Raw genomic sequence first — 15,338 nt, 5'->3', positions numbered from 1 at the left:
AAAGGGGGGGCTCCCAACTCTTCAAGGCACTCAGTGCCCCGCCTGCCCTGCGCGTGGGTCGCTGAAAGCCAGCTGCTCTCAGGATCCCAGCACAGCAGTGTGGGACGCCCTCCTGGGACCGAGGGGGGAACGCCTGTGGCAACTGCTGCGCTGCCCGCCCCAAGGATGGTGGGAACACAGACCGCACCGCTCCCAGGGCAGCTAACAAATCCACCAGAAACCCGCCCGCTGCGCCGCAGCGTCCAGCAACTCGGCACACGCCACGGAGAGCGCGACGCCACGGGGACCTTTCACCAGCCACTCGCAGTGTCTGTTCCGACCCGGGCGTTACTGCATCGCTGCCCCCGTGCCGCAGGGCCTGCTGGGGTGAGCAGTGTGACGGCGAGTTGGGGGCTTCCCGAGCACCCCCGTAGCAGCCAGAACAGTCTCCACCAGCCAGTAGAATGGAGCGGGGTTTCTTGGTTTTCCAGAATACAGCGCAGCCCATATGGGATGTGGCTACAGGGGCCAGGGTGCCTCAGACCCCAGGGTTAGGGGTCCATCGCCCCTAGGCCCCCAGCTTAGCCACTGCTCTCCATGCTTCCCAGACAGCCACGGACTCTCCCGCCGCCCGCAAGTCCTTTGTCCCCCCCCCCCCCCCCCCCCGCGGGCCGTGCTCACAGACAGCTGCCAGCGGGGGTCCCCCACAGCCCCAGCACAGCAACCAACCCGGTACTGACACTACTGTGCCGTAGTGGGGGTACTTGCTGGGCTGTGGTGACCCCTGCTGTCTGGAGCAAGACCCAGCAGGGAAAACCTCATTATGCAAAGGTGTCGCCAAACCTGTTGAACCAGACACCCCCCATGGAGAGGAACAAAGGAAGGTGGATGCTGCCTTGGCTGGGGGGCAGGGCTGGAGGAGAGGGGGTTAGTTGCTGTCTGGGAGCATGGAGGAGACAGCCTAGGGAGAGGGGCTGGAGTTTAGGGGCCCAGTCTCCCCCATCTCAAGGGGGCCTGAGGCCTCTTAGCCCCAGTTCCTGTAACTAGATTCCATCTGTGCTGTGCTGTATCCTGGAGAGGCAATAAACTTCCTCTATTCCACGGGCTGGTGCGGTCTGTTTGTGCCATTTCGGGGTGCAGGAGACGGGGGACCCCAACGCGCCATCACAACTACACAACAACTCTCCCGCCTCCGAGCGAGCTGAGCGGGGTCGCGCTGCCTGTGGCCTGGGGAGGTTCGGGCCCCCCCACGGGCGATGACGTTGGCGCTCCCCTTGCCGTGGGTCACTTCCATGTCCTGGTCCTGCAGGAGCAGGCTCCACCGCAGCAGCTTGGCCTTGGTCCCTTCGTCTGGTGCAGCCAGGTCGGGGGCGGGGTCAGTCACACCGTGAAACGCCGGCCAGACGGGTCGGGCTGCAGCTTTGCAGGGCCCACCCCATCGCCCGGCGTCCTTCTCTGTGGCCGCGTAGCGTCGCTCCCCCTTCTCGCCCACCTGCATCAGCACCGCCCCAGCCCGGTGTCCGAGGCATCCGTAAACACCATAAAGGGCTTGTCAGTCTGGGTTTACCAGCACTGGGGCCTTGGCCAGGGCTCCCTTCAGTGCACAGAGAGCCCCTGGCACCACCCTGTCTGGCCTCCCCTTCCTGCACAGCTCCGTGATCGGGGCAGCGATGGAGCTGAAGTTGGGCACAAAGCTCCGGTAGTACCCCGCCATCCCAATGAAAGCCTGGACCTGCTTCTTGGGCTGGGGCACAGGCCAGTCCCGGATGGCCTCCACTTTGGCCGGCTCTGGCTTCAAGCAGCCGCTCCCCACCTTATGGCCCAGGTAGCATATATGGTTCTGTCAGTTTTCTTCCACTATTTGATCTGAGGAAGTGGGTCTGGCCCACGAAAGCTCATCATCTAATAAACCATCTTGTTAGTCTTTAAAGTGCTACATTGTCCTGCATTTTGCTCATTTCAAAGTTTCTTCTCCACTTTCGCAGCAGGAGGAGGAAGTTTGGAGCCTTCCACTCCTGCCAGGGGCAGTGCCAGGGTGGTGAAGCTAGGAATGGAGAGCTAAGCTCTTGCTTCACCCTAACTCTGCCCCCTGCACAATCACACTGCACAGGACTGCACCTGTTTCACCCCCACCCGCAGCACATCTTGCAGACAGGCAGGTGGGCTGCAGTTCACAGACGTCGGCTTCTTCAGCACCGAGCTGTGTCCCGGCCCGAGAGCCCCTTCTCCACAGGACGGAGCCAGTGGGGGCGTAAGCGGTGGGACGGGCTCGGATGACCAGCGCCCAGTAAGCCTGTGGGTAGCCACTTCATTTCCACAGGCAGCCACCGCCGCAGCTCCTCTCTGCCGACAGGGTGGACAAAGCTGGTATCCGCACAGGGCTCTAGGGCGGACCAAAGGGGGCCGATGGGCTATGCACGCCCAGCGACAGCGCAAGGACGACAGCCACGTACACGAGTGACACCGCTGGTGCAGGCGGGTCACGCATGGCTGGACAGGCACCAGATGGCACACGGGCTCCTGGCCCAGGCGTAGCGCTTGCATCCCCGCTCCCCGCCCCCTGAAACTAGCCCGCGCTGTGGGAGGGGCACGGGAGCCTCCTGGGGGCTGGATCTGGCAGGGTTGTACGGCGGCAGGGACATGCCCCCCTGTTCCTGCGGTCCCAGCTGCTGCGACCCCCATGCAGAGGGCTATTAGTGAGCCCTGGTAACGGCACGGTTTCGGCCATTTTGGCTCCTCTTAGGCGCTGAGACGGTGCCCGCCCAGCAGGCGGATGCTCGTTTGAACGAGCGCGGGGAATGAAGGGCCCTGCAGATTACCGGCGGGAGCGCGCAGCCATGGATTCCAGCTGCACTCCCTCCGCTCTGAGCCTCCGCACACCAAGCCCCTCGTGCAGCAGACGGAAACGACTCGGCTGAGCAAGCAGCTGTCGCTTCCCTAGGGCGCCCCACTGCTCTTCCAGTCCAAGGCTGCCTCACCAGGGCGCAGCTGCAGCCCTGGCATCCCTGTACCTGCATGCTAGGCATGGAACACCGCCCCGGGAGTGCCAGACGCCGCACAGCCCAGGCAGCAGACGCATCTCTCCAGCCTCCGGCGGGGAGCAGGTGGCACCGGCCCTTGTGGTTTCCCCGGATGTTCTCAGCCAGGGAAAGATCGCCCTGACCCACAGCCACGCATGCCGGCCGTGACAGCCGGGGGCAGGCGGTCCACAGGCCAGCTCTGCCGCTCCGTGCCAGCGCCATGCACGAGCACACGACCGCCTTGCACGGGGGCTGCAGGGAACGACCTGGGGCCCGGGCAGAGCTCCAGACCGCTCCTCCTGCCCCTCACGCCCTGTCTGGTCCCCGGGGCGGGAGCAGCTCACCCCAGCACTAGCAGCGAGGGTCAGGCCCGAGAGCGACGGAACATACCTCGTCCAGCAGGCGCTGGTCCAGGCAGTCTCCAGCGTCGTTGAAGAGCGAGTCCCAGCTCTCCTCGGCCGCAGCTCCGCTGGTGCTCCGGGCTCCGACGCCTGGCTGCTCAGGCCCTTCTGTGCTGCCCTCGGGCACAGGGCCCGCATCCTCCCTGTCTGCTCCAGGCTCCGCATGCGGCAGCCTCGCCAGCTCGGCCTGGCGGCTGCCCGGGACCTCCAATGAAGGGCTGCGCGCCCTGCTCCCCTGAGCGGCCGAGTGCCCCAGTGCAGAGGGGGGAGCCCCTGCAGCAGAGCCGCGGGAGCCACAGGGCACCTGCTCCCCGCACAGCGGCATGCTGCCTCTGGCCTCGGCCACGCCTGCTGGCAGGGCCCCGCTACCAGGATCCGTCCCAGCGGCCTCCGGCCCACACGCCTGCTCAGGTTCAGCAGCGCTCCCACCCTCACTGTCAGATAGTCCTGCCCTGCCACCCACCTGACCCGGGGCGCACTCCCCTGCGAGCCTGCACGCGCTTCCCGGGTTCTCCCTGTTCTGACTTGCAGCACTCTCCCCTGCAAGCTCGCACACCTTTCCCGGGCTCTCCCCTGCGAGCTCGAGGGCACTTCCTGGGTTCTCCCTGTTCTGACCTGCAGCACTCTCCCCTGTGAGCTCGCACGCCCTTCCCGGGCTCTCCCCTGCGAGCTCGCACGCGCTTCCCAGGCTCTCCCTGTTCTGACTTGCAGCACTCTCCCCTGCAAGCTCGCACACCTTTCCCGGGCTCTCCCCTGCGAGCTCGCACGCCCTTCCTGGGCTCTCCCCTGCAAGCTCGAGGGCGCTTCCTGGGTTCTCCCTGTTCTGACCTGCAGCACTCTCCCCTGCGAGCTCGCACGCGCTTCCCAGGCTCTCCCTGTTCTGACCTGCAGCACTCTCCCCTGCAAGCTCGCACGCCCTTCCTGGGCTCTCCCCTGCGAGCTCGCACGCGCTTCCCGGGCTCTCCCTGTTCTGACCTGCAGCACTCTCCCCTGTGAGCTCGCACGCCCTTCCCGGGCTCTCCCCTGCAAGCTCGCACGCCCTTCCTGGGCTCTCCCTGTTCTGACCTGCAGCACTCTCCCCTGCAAGCTCGCACGCCCTTCCTGGGCTCTCCCTGTTCTGACCTGCAGCACTCTCCCCTGCGAGCTCGCACGCCCTTCCCGGGCTCTCCCCTGCGAGCTCGCACGCGCTTCCCAGGCTCTCCCTGTTCTGACTTGCAGCACTCTCCCCTGCGAGCTCGCACACCTTTCCCGGGCTCTCCCCTGCGAGCTCGAGGGCGCTTCCTGGGTTCTCCCTGTTCTGACTTGCAGCACTCTCCCCTGCGAGCTCGCACGCGCTTCCCAGGCTCTCCCTGTTCTGACCTGCAGCACTCTCCCCTGCGAGCTCACACACCTTTCCCGGGCTCTCCCCTGCGAGCTCGAGGGCGCTTCCTGGGTTCTCCCTGTTCTGACTTGCAGCACTCCCCCCTGCAAGCTCGCACACCTTTCCCGGGCTCTCCCCTGCGAGCTCGCACGCCCTTCCTGGGCTCTCCCCTGCAAGCTCGAGGGCGCTTCCTGGGTTCTCCCTGTTCTGACCTGCAGCACTCTCCCCTGCGAGCTCGCACGCGCTTCCCAGGCTCTCCCTGTTCTGACCTGCAGCACTCTCCCCTGTGAGCTCGCACGCCCTTCCCGGGCTCTCCCCTGTGAGCTCCCACGCGCTTCCCAGGCTCTCCCTGTTCTGACCTGCAGCACTCTCCCCTGCAAGCTCGCACGCCCTTCCCGGGCTCTCCCCTGCGAGCTCGCACACGCTTCCCGGGCTCTCCCCTGCGAGCTCGCACACGCTTCCCGGGCTCTCCCCTGCGAGCTCGCACACGCTTCCTGGGCTCTCCCCTGCGAGCTCACACACGCTTCCTGGGCTCTCCCCCGCGAGTTCATGGGCACTTCCCGGGCTCTCCCCTGCAAGCTCAAGGGCGCTTCCTGGGTTCTCCCTGTTCTGACCTGCGGCACTCTCCCCTGCAAGCTCGCACGTGCTTCCCGCGCTCTCCCCTGCAAGCTCGCACGTGCTTCCCGCGCTCTCCCCTGCAAGCTCCCACGTGCTTCCTGCATGCTCCCTGTTGTGGCCTGCAGCGATCTCCCCTATAAGTTCACACACACTTGAGCTCTGATCTGTGGCATCCTCCTCTTGAAGCTCGAATGCACTTGCTGTGCTCTCCCCACTCAGAGCTGCACGCTCAGACCTGCTACAGGTGCTCGTCTCTTCAGGCTCAGAGGGGCTACCCACTCCCACTCCCGCCTGGTCCAGGGTGCTCTTGCCTACACGCTCAGGAGCGCTACTGCTCCCTGCACGCTCTGATCGTTCCTCAGTGCCCCCCTGGCTACGCTGAGGGGAAGTACCTGGCCCGGCCAAGGGGCCCCCATGTCCCTGTGCCTGCTCGGCCGCTCCATGCGGTGGCACAAGCGAGAGACGGGAACACGTCCCCGTATCTGTCCGTGGAGCCCAGCACCCTGGCTTGCTGCGCGCCGGCTCCTCACTGGGAGCGTGGCCCAGGCGGGGTTCCCGAGGACTGGCCTGTTCGCTGGCGAGGTTTCTTTCCGCCGGCGCCCACAGCTGCTCCTCTGGGGCCACAGGGCTTTGGTCAAGTGCACGAGACTGGGCCCAGCCCTCGGCACCGGCTCCGCTGGGCTGCCCTGGCGCGCTGCCCTGTGTGCTGTCCTCCAGGGGCGCGCGCTTCCGTGTCTTCCCCTCTCTGGCCACGTGCTCGCAGGTGCCACGGCTGGGACTCTGCCTCTCCCCGCGGCCTCTGGAGCCCTCCTTCCGCAGCCCACGGAGGCTCCCCAGCGCCGGCGCTGCTCCCGGGGCTGCCATCTCCCGCCGCGCTTTGGGCACGTAGAGGGCCATGTCGGGCTTCCTGGGCCGGGCCCGGCTCCTCTGCCCCTCCTGCTGCATGGCGCCGCCTCCACCTGCAGGAGAGACAGCGTTTGGCCCCAGGCTGCGGCAGCGAAGTTACGGGACACGGGCCGCTGGAGACCTGGGGCAAATCCGAGCCTCCCTTCCAATTCATTACCCGGCCGCTCTCGCTGCTCCTGAAACCCAGCGGGCTGGCTCCGTGGAGAAGGGCTGTCCCAGCCCAGGGCCCGGCAGAGCTGCGTTTGCCACGTCTGTGGGCAGGCCAGGGTCGGCAGGGCACAGCGCACAGATCGCAGCCCCAGACACTCCCCCCGGGGCTCTGACCTCAGGGAATCCAGGCTAGCTAGCGCACACGCCCCTTAACCAGACTGGCTATGGGTACCCGCGGCAGTGCACCCACCGCCCCAGCTGGGGCCAGCTCCCGACGGGAGCACCACAACCCGCCGCTCCCCACAGCGGCCGAGATGAAGCCGACACTCATTTCCCACCAGCCGCTGCCCAGCTCCCCCCGCGCTTCAGGCCAGGACTGCCCGGAGGGGCAGGAAGGGGAAAGCGGCTTTGTCACGTTACTGGAATTGGAGGGAAGCAGCCGGATCGTGGCTGCACACCTAGGTGGGGGTGCTGGCCCCAACAATGGTATAAAAGGGGCCATGTGGGGTATTGAATGGGAGCTTGTTGTGTGCTGATCCTGTGCACGCTGGTCATGTGAGAGTAGAATGTCTGTGTGTGTAGGTAGGAATCTGGAATCTGTGTGGAAACTGAATATTTCTCTGAATGTGGTTGAGCATGGCTATGGACAGGCTGCTTAGCGAGGCCCTGTGGGACAATGGCACTCGATGGGCCAAGGACACACCTAAAGCAGGAGGGCGGAGACCCAAGAGCTGCCAGCAGAGAGGGGCGGAGGGCCAGGTGACCGGCTGAGACCAGAAGAGGCCAGGAAGGGGGTATAAATAGGCCATGTGGTCGAGGCCATTTTGGTTCTCAGTTCAGCACTTCATCCCAGAGGCAGCACTGCAGGGATTGAAGAGCCCGGAAGACCTGGGAACCCATCCTGATCGTAGGATGTGCAATAAGAACTTTTAAACCAGCAGCTGTAACATCTCTGCTAGAGCCTGCATCGAGAACTGGGAGATTCGGTGCATGTAACATACTATTCTTTAACAACCTCACTCTCCTGCTTTTCTTTCTTGTGTTAATAAACCTTTAGATGTTAGATTCTAAAGGATTGGCCCAGCGTGATTTGTGGGTAAGGTCCAGAGGGTAAATTGACCAGGGATCTGTGGCTGGTTTCTTGGAACCGGACAGAACTTGTTCGGGGTAGGTGGGATTGGGTGCTAGGACCCCCCACCTGTGTATGAGGCCCGGGGCCATCTGGGGCACGGATATTGCTGGGGTGTCGGAGGGGTTTTGCTCGTGAGGCTTCAGGCAGGCAGCTGAAGCGCTCTGTGGGACTGGTGTGTGGCCTGTTCGGAGAGGTCACCAGTCTGGGGGCTGTAAGGAGCCCCAGATTTGAGCAATTCGCCCTGAGCAGACGCCCTCAGCTGTGCCCAGACCCAGCCCGGTCCGTCACAGGCGCGGAGCCAGGGCCGCGACGGAGACCCAGCCGAAGGCCCTCGGGGCTGTGCTCTGGTGCTGCCGGGCCGGCGCTTGCAGAAGGGCAATCTAATCGCTATGGGGGGGGGCAATCCTTTCAGAAGGGGGGCACGTCTCATTTCTGAAGGGGCGGGGCCAGGACACTTCCATGCTCCCCCACCACAGACCTTGACTGGCCGGGGGTGGGGGAGCACGTGACGTCTTTGCCGCCCCCCCAGAGAACAGCCAGCTGTTCGCTCTAAGCCTTGCAGGGCGGGAGAAGACTGCCCCCCCCTCCGCCCCAGGCCCACCAGGCCCACCAGGGCCTGGGCGCAGGGCAGTGCAGGAAGTCTCGTGCTCCCGGCCCCGCCCTGCAGGGACGTGCGGCGCAGAGAGTCACCCGCCAGCTGTCTTAGCGCCGCGCGCCCCGGCGGGGAAGGAGACTGCGCGCTCCCTGGCCCCGGCCCATGGGCTGGGCCCAATCCACCTGCGGGGCGGGCTGGGTCTGACCTGCGGAGGCGCTCCTGCCCACCCCGGTTAGGGCTCGGGCCTGGCACCAGCTCCTCACCGAGGACCCCCCTCCCACCTGGGCTACGTTAGCTGCCTCCTGGGTGGTTATTACGGCCCCCACGAGGGCACCGTGCCCCATAACCGCGGAGCCAAGCCCCTCCGGCACTCGGCTCTTCTGCCCCTTCCCAGCACCACCGCAGCCTGGCGAGACCCGGGCACAGCCAGCCAGGAGGGGCTGGGTGGGCAGCTGACCAGGCGCCTGCTGGAAGTGCTGCCATGCCCCCGCCCCGTTTACCCTCTGGGCAGCTCCCACAGGGCTCAGCAGAGCCATGGCCGGGGGAGAGCCGAGGCAGGAGGCCCCAGGCTCAGGGCCCCGGATTCACCGGTCCAGGACGAGAGTCAGAGGAACTAGAGGTCAGAGCCGGTCCCGCGGAGCCCAGGGATGCTCGTCTCCCTCAGGCGTGGCCGGGGGCTCAGGCGCTGCGGACGGTCAGGGCCGAGACGGGGCCTTGCACCCAGCTCGAAGCGGGGTGCAGAGAGCCGGGCCGCGAGCCAGGCCTTTCCTAGGCAGCCAGGAGCCTGCTCCGAGGAGACAGGCAGAAGCAGAACCACAGGGGGTCACGCCCACCCTTGTGCCCACACAGGGAGCACCCCGGGCCGCCCAGAGCCACAGGGAGCCGCTGTCCTGCTGTCAGGTGCAGCTGTCCAGCAAGCGCTCTGAGCAGCACAGGCCGGGTGTCGGGGAGACAACTCCAGGCAGCGCTCTGCAACTTTCCCTCTCAGGAGCCCCCGGACTCCAGAGCCATCCATTAGAGAGGTCAGTGAGTAATTAGCTGGGCTGTAATGAAGCTACATTCGTCAGTGCACGAATCAATTCCCTCCTGAGCATCCGCACCTCCGCTGCTCGCTGCCATCCGCAGAAGCAGCACCCAGCCGTGCTCAGGCTCAGCCCGGCCCCGTGGCCAGGGTGCCCCATGCCACGAGCCGGCAGCGAGCACGCAGCCCGCCCCTGCCAAGCTGGCAGGGCAGTAGCACTGCGGCACTCCCTGGCAGGGCCCTACCGCGCTGACGGGGAAACCGAGGCAGCCACACGCAACCAGCCCAAGGTCACAGAGCGAAGCCATGGCAGAGCTGGGAGTCTCCCTGTCCTGTGCGCCAACCACTAGACCATGCCACCTGCAGCCTGGCCACGCAGCGTGGCAGAGCCCTGCTCAGCCGCCCCTTGCCGGCGGAGATTTATTTTTCATCATCTTTGGCATAAGAGGTGCCTTGCTATCTGCCAGCCCCAGGCCCCTATCAATATGCATCAGGCAGCGTTTATGGAGACGGATGGCTGGGGGTCTGTCCTGCGGTCGGGGCAGGAAGCCGGGGGGGCGTGGCCTTGTGATGAATCGCTGCCCACTCTGGGCAGGGGGATCCATCACGGGCCGCTGTCAGAAAAACACCTCGCCAGTAATTAACGCGAAGTGACGGATGGACAGCTCCCGGGCCATTAATCTGGGGCCGCAGCGCCGGGCGAGGCTGCGAGCGGCAGGGTGCAGAGCCGCCGGCGGATCAATAGGGCCAGGAATTCATCCAAGGCTCATTTCCGAGGCACCTCCGGTGCATTAGGCTCCTTCCCCCCCCCCTCCCCGAAACCGGAGCCAACAGCAGGGCCGGGGTCGGCGCGCTGCCTGCCGAGGGCTGGAGCGTGCCAGCTCTGTGCTTGGGGGGCAGCTCCCGAGGGCTCCCAGCAGGGACCCAGCACCGAGGGTCTCTCCCCAGCTCCCCGGCAAGAGCCGCCCAGAGCGCGGGAGCCAGGCCGCAGCCCCGTGCCAGGAAGCTGGTGCCCTCTGCGGTCGCACCTCAGCCACGCCCAGCTCTGGGTCTGAAAGCGTCTCGGCTGCCTGTCCCGCTGCAGCCCGCCTCCTGCCGGCTGGGGCACTCCCCCGCCCGCCCGCAGCCCAAGCGACCGCACAGCCGCCAGCCCAGCCCCGCTCCTGCCACGCCCAGAGGGTGCTCCTCCCCGCGCTGCATGGTGACGCAAGCCACGGCGCCTGCCAGCTGCCCAGCCCTGGGGGGGACGCCTGCCACCCCATGCCCAGCCGAGCTGGAGGAAGGGCACCGCGCAGAACAGGTCCTGCAGCAGGGGGCTCGAAGGCAGCCCCCTCAGCCCATCACGCCCCGGGCTCCAGGCCCCCTCTACTGCCGGCCTGAAGAGAACACGCCCACGGCAGGGCCTGGCGACCCGCAGCACGGGGCAGGACCGGCTCTTGCCAGGAGACCTGCCTGGAGCGCAGCTGGCCTGGGCATCGCGGGGGCTCCCGGGGCCTTTCTACGCCTCTGCCGAGTCCATCTCACGGGGATGCTCCCTGGGCAGGCCCAGCAGGGGCCCCGCAGAGCAGCGCACGGCTGCCCACCCAGGCCCCAAAGCCAGTGGCACGAGGCCGCCACGCTCCGCAAACGCCGCTGCCCAATGTGGCCAGGGATGTGGTTACGGGGAAACCTTCACTTTGGCACGGCTCCGGCTCCGGCTCCGAGTCAGCGAGCCGCACGGCTGCTCCCGCTCCAACAGCAGCAGCTTCGCCGCAGGCTCCTGAAGCTGTTAGCCTGGGGGGAGGTAGGAGGGCTCCGGCCCACAGCAGCCCCAGCCCCTCCGCTCCTGCCCCACGGCGCAGGGACAACGTCTGCCCTTCCCGTGAGCCAGACACGCTCAGCGAGAGCCAGGGCCAAGGCCCAGCAACAAGACCGGAGACTCCGGGCACGCTCCCCGCGGCTCAGCTCCCCGCCTGCCCTGCCCTCCCAGGCCAGCCGCCGCGAGCCCGAGCTCGCCCAGCGAGTGGGGAAAGCGCCAGCCGGAGCAACTGCCGCCCCAGGAATGACTGAGCACATGGGAGCCACCGCACGGCCTCAGTCCCGGCTGCTAGCCATGCCCTCCAGGGAGCGTGCAGAGCTGGGTGCGCTAAGGGAGCCTGCCTCCCCCGCCACCCCAGAGCCGCCCCAGGAATGACTGAGCACATGGGAGCCACCGCACGGCCTCAGTCCCGGCTGCTAGCCATGCCCTCCAGGGAGCGTGCAGAGCTGGGTGCGCTAAGGGAGCCTGCCTCCCCCGCCACCCCAGAGCCGCCCCAGCTGCCTTCCCCCCATCGCACCGAGCGCCACGCTCTCCACGTGCCCATCCGCTGGTTGGAGGCTCCGCCCTGGGGAGGCCACACTCTCCCGGCCCCGACACCAGCGCCCTAGGGACCAGCTCAGCTGCACCCCGGGAGGTGGCTACGCCAGGCGGCCGGCTGTGCTCCGGCCACTCCGCCTTCCAGCTCCAGGTCACTGGCTGACCACGTCCGCCCGCCTTCCTCCAGGCCCGGCGGCAGCGGGCAGGCAGGGGGGCCAGGCCAGGCGCCAGGCCCAGCGCCTGCCCCACGGCAGCAGCACACGGCTACGCGCAGTCCGCGTCCTTGCCAAGGAGACCCGGCCTGCCCAGGGTTCCCATTCACCTCGCCTCCCCCCAGCCACATGGCGATCAATCGGCAAGCGCCTTGCTCCCCCAGCCCCCCGCGCCACAGAGCCCCTGCGCTCAGCCACGAGTCACGCTCGCCTCCGGGGGCCGGCACCCATCCCCAGGCCGGACACGGGCCGAGGAGCAGGGCAGCGAGAACACTGCCCACCCCCAGCTCATTGCACACTCCAGCGCACGCGCCGCCGCGCCTCACCACCAGCCCATTTCACGCTCCGGGGCAGGCAATGGCCCTCGGCACAGGTCTCATTCACACTGCACTGAGCAGGCCCCGCGGTGCCCTGCCACGCCCAGAACCACCCCCGGCCACACGCGCCTGCACAGCTCCTGCTGCTGCCGGTCCCTCTGGCCTCCCCCGGGCACCACGGCGTCACAGCCCAGGCGCGTCCAGGGCCAGAGGGCACCCAGCGAGCACCAGCTCTGCAGCCGCCTCCCTTTAGGGATGTTAAAAATCGACTGGTCAACCAACCGAACAGTCGACGAAATTTCCATCAACACTTCGATTAGTCGATATGGGCACGTCCGCTCTGAAGCGCACAAACGCCCGGCAGGGCTCTCGTGCATTTCCACGGTGAAACGCCGCCTGGAGCCCGGGGGGGCTCTCGTACATTTCAACGGTGAAACACCGCCTGGAGCCCGAGGGGGGCTCTCGTGCATTTCCATGGTGAAACGCCGCCTGGAGCCCAGGGAGACTCTTGTGCATTTCCACGGTGAAACGCCGCCTGGAGCCCAGGGCCGGCGGGGGGATCTTGTGAATTTCCACGGTGAAACGCCGCCTGGAGCACGGGGCCGGCGGGGGCTCTTGTGCATTTCCACAGTGAAACGCCACCTGGAGCCCAGGGCCGGCGGGGGGATCTTGTGCATTTCCACGGTGAAACGCCGCCTGGAGCCCAGGGCCGGCGGGGGGCTCTTGTGCATTTCCACGGTAGAACACCGCCTGGAGCCCGGAGCCGGCGGGGGCTCTCGTGCATTTCCGCGGTAGAACACCGCCTGGAGCCCGGAGCCGGCGGGGGCTCTCGTGCATTTCTGCGGTGAAACGCCACCTGGAGCCCGGAGCCGGCGGGGGCTCTTGTGCATTTCCACGGTGGAACGCCGCCTGGAGCCCAGGGCCGGCGGGGGCTCTTGTGCATTTCCACGGTGGAACGCCGCCTGGAGCCCGGGGCCGGCGGGGGCTCTTGTGCATTTCCACGGTGGAACGCCGCCTGGAGCCCGGGGCCGGCGGGGGCTCTTGTGCATTTCCACGGTGGAACGCCGCCTGGAGCCCAGGGCCGGCGGGGGCTCTTGTGCATTTCCACGGTGGAACGCCGCCTGGAGCCCGGGGCCGGCGGGGGCTCTTGTGCATGTCCAAGGTGGAACGCCGCCTGGAGCCCGGGGCCGGCGGGGGCTCTTGTGCATTTCCACGGTGGAACGCCGCCTGGAGCCCGGGGCCGGCGGGGGCTCTTGTGCATTTCCACGGTGGAACGCCGCCTGGAGCCCGGGGCCGGCGGGGGCTCTTGTGCATTTCCACGGTGGAACGCCGCCTGGAGCCCGGGGCCGGCGGGGGCTCTCGTGCATTTCCACGGTGGAACGCCGCCTGGAGCCCGGGGCCGGCGGGGGCTCTTGTGCATTTCCACGGTGGAACGCCGCCTGGAGCCCGGGGCCGGCGGGGGCTCTTGTGCATTTCCACGGTGGAACGCCGCCTGGAGCCCGGGGCCGGCGGGGGCTCTTGTGCATTTCCACGGTGGAACGCCGCCTGGAGCCCGGGGCCGGCGGGGGCTCTTGTGCATTTCCACGGTGGAACGCCGCCTGGAGCCCGGGGCCGGCGGGGGCTCTCGTGCATTTCCACGGTGGAACGCCGCCTGGAGCCCGGGGCCGGCGGGGGCTCTTGTGCATGTCCAAGGTGGAACGCCGCCTGGAGCCCGGGGCCGGCGGGGGCTCTTGTGCATGTCCAAGGTGGAACGCCGCCTGGAGCCCGGGGCCGGCGGGGGCTCTTGTGCATTTCCACGGTGGAACGCCGCCTGGAGCCCGGGGCCGGCGGGGGCTCTTGGGCATTTCCACGGTGGAACGTCGCCTGGAGCCCGGGGCCAGCGGGGGCTCTCGTGCATTTCCACGGTGGAACGCCGCCTGGAGCCCGGGGCCAGCGGGGGCTCTCGTGCATTTCAACGGTGGAACGCCGCCTGGAGCCCGGGGCCGGCGGGGGCTCTCGTGCATTTCCACGGTGGAACGCCGCCTGGAGCCCGGGGCCGGCGGGGGCTCTCGTGCATTTCAACGGTGGAACGCCACTTCTTTTAAGCCAGCTCCCCCAGCACCTCCTTCTCCTCCCCCCCTTGCTGCCACTTTTGGCTAGAGGCAGCAGGGGGAGCAACAGTCGCCTGGCGTGTCGGCTGTCCGATAAGCTTCTGCTTACATCCCTACTGCCCCTTGGAGAGCCCCGGGCCAAAGCCCAGCCCCGCCTGTGCGGGCCGACGCCCCACAGCAGCCGAGGCAGCGGGAGCCCGGGCAGGGGCTGCTCCGGCGGAAGAGGCAGGCCGGGGCCCCAGGGAGGCGAGGGGTGCCATGCAGGACACCTGGAAGTACCAGTCAAACCGGGTTTGCTGCCCCTGCACGGGCACTGCCCACAGCGGAAGGAGCAGGCGTCACCACCAGACACCACTGGGCCCACGTGCCCTGCCCGAGACGGAGCCAACGACATCCCCCTGCTGTGGCCCCACCCCGGACCCAGGCCCCCTCTCCCGCCTGGCCCAACGGGCTGTGGGCCTGGGACCACGCAGGCAGCTGAAGCCACTCCCAAAGCAGGTGGCCGGGCGTGAGGGACCCGCTGCGTCTGGCCCCGCCCCTCCCGCAGCCCCACAAACAGAAGCTGCACCCCCACCTGGGCTTCCAGGCCTCCGGCCCAGCTCCCTTCCTCCGTCGCCCTGGGGGGCAGCGACCTGCCTAGGACAGAGGGGAAGGCAACGTGGGCACCCACCAGAGCCCCTCTGCCCGGCTCTGCGGCACGAGGCTGCAAGGACGCACAGCAAGCCAGCGCCTGTCAGCACAGGACCAAAGCGGGGGGCCGGGCCCCTCTCACCTCAGCAGGCAGCTTTGCATCCTGCCCGCAGCGCACAGACCCCAGCCCAACAGGAGTTGGGGGCAGCAGCAGGGGCTGGCACGCCCGGTGCTCCAGCGGGAACAATGATTGTTTTCAAAATCCTACTGGGCTTACCTGGGATTTGTGAGATTGAAATCAGTAAAACACAAGCCCAACAGCTCCAACGCAAGCCCTCGCGGCCGCGCCGCCCCTCCGCACACAGCCTCCCACGAGGAGCGCGGCGCCAGCCTGCCCACCAGCCCTGCGCTTGCCGCTTGCCGCAGGGACGTACAGCCGTTTGGCGAGATACCCGGTTACATGCCGAGTTAACTGATTAAGTGGGGGGCAGGCCCACACTTCGACCTTCTGGACCCACATTGGCTCCCAGTCCCCCATCCCAGCCCCCCGGGCCTGGAGCAGCCTCGGCCCG

At 67.4% G+C, this 15,338-nt stretch overlaps 1 protein-coding gene across 2 annotated transcripts in view; it reads right to left on the bottom strand.

Annotated features, from left to right (window-relative positions):
* R3HCC1L (R3H domain and coiled-coil containing 1 like) overlaps positions 1-15,338 on the bottom strand; it is a 47,728-nt gene that overhangs the window by 20,900 nt on the left and 11,490 nt on the right. For both annotated transcript variants that reach the window (XR_012899301.1, XM_075916367.1), the window contains exon 2: positions 3,390-6,337. Coding sequence is in view for 1 of the 2 variants with exons in the window: in XM_075916367.1 (XP_075772482.1) it covers positions 3,390-6,323 (2,934 nt within the window). In the remaining variant the exon portion in view is untranslated. The remainder of the gene's footprint in view (positions 1-3,389; positions 6,338-15,338) is intronic.

The sequence above is a fragment of the Pelodiscus sinensis genome, unplaced genomic scaffold, assembly GCF_049634645.1.
Source record: "Pelodiscus sinensis isolate JC-2024 unplaced genomic scaffold, ASM4963464v1 ctg141, whole genome shotgun sequence".
NCBI lineage: Eukaryota > Metazoa > Chordata > Testudines > Trionychidae > Pelodiscus > Pelodiscus sinensis.
The sequence above is the reverse complement of the archived record's forward strand: the minus strand, read 5'-3'. Positions and strand labels throughout refer to the sequence as shown.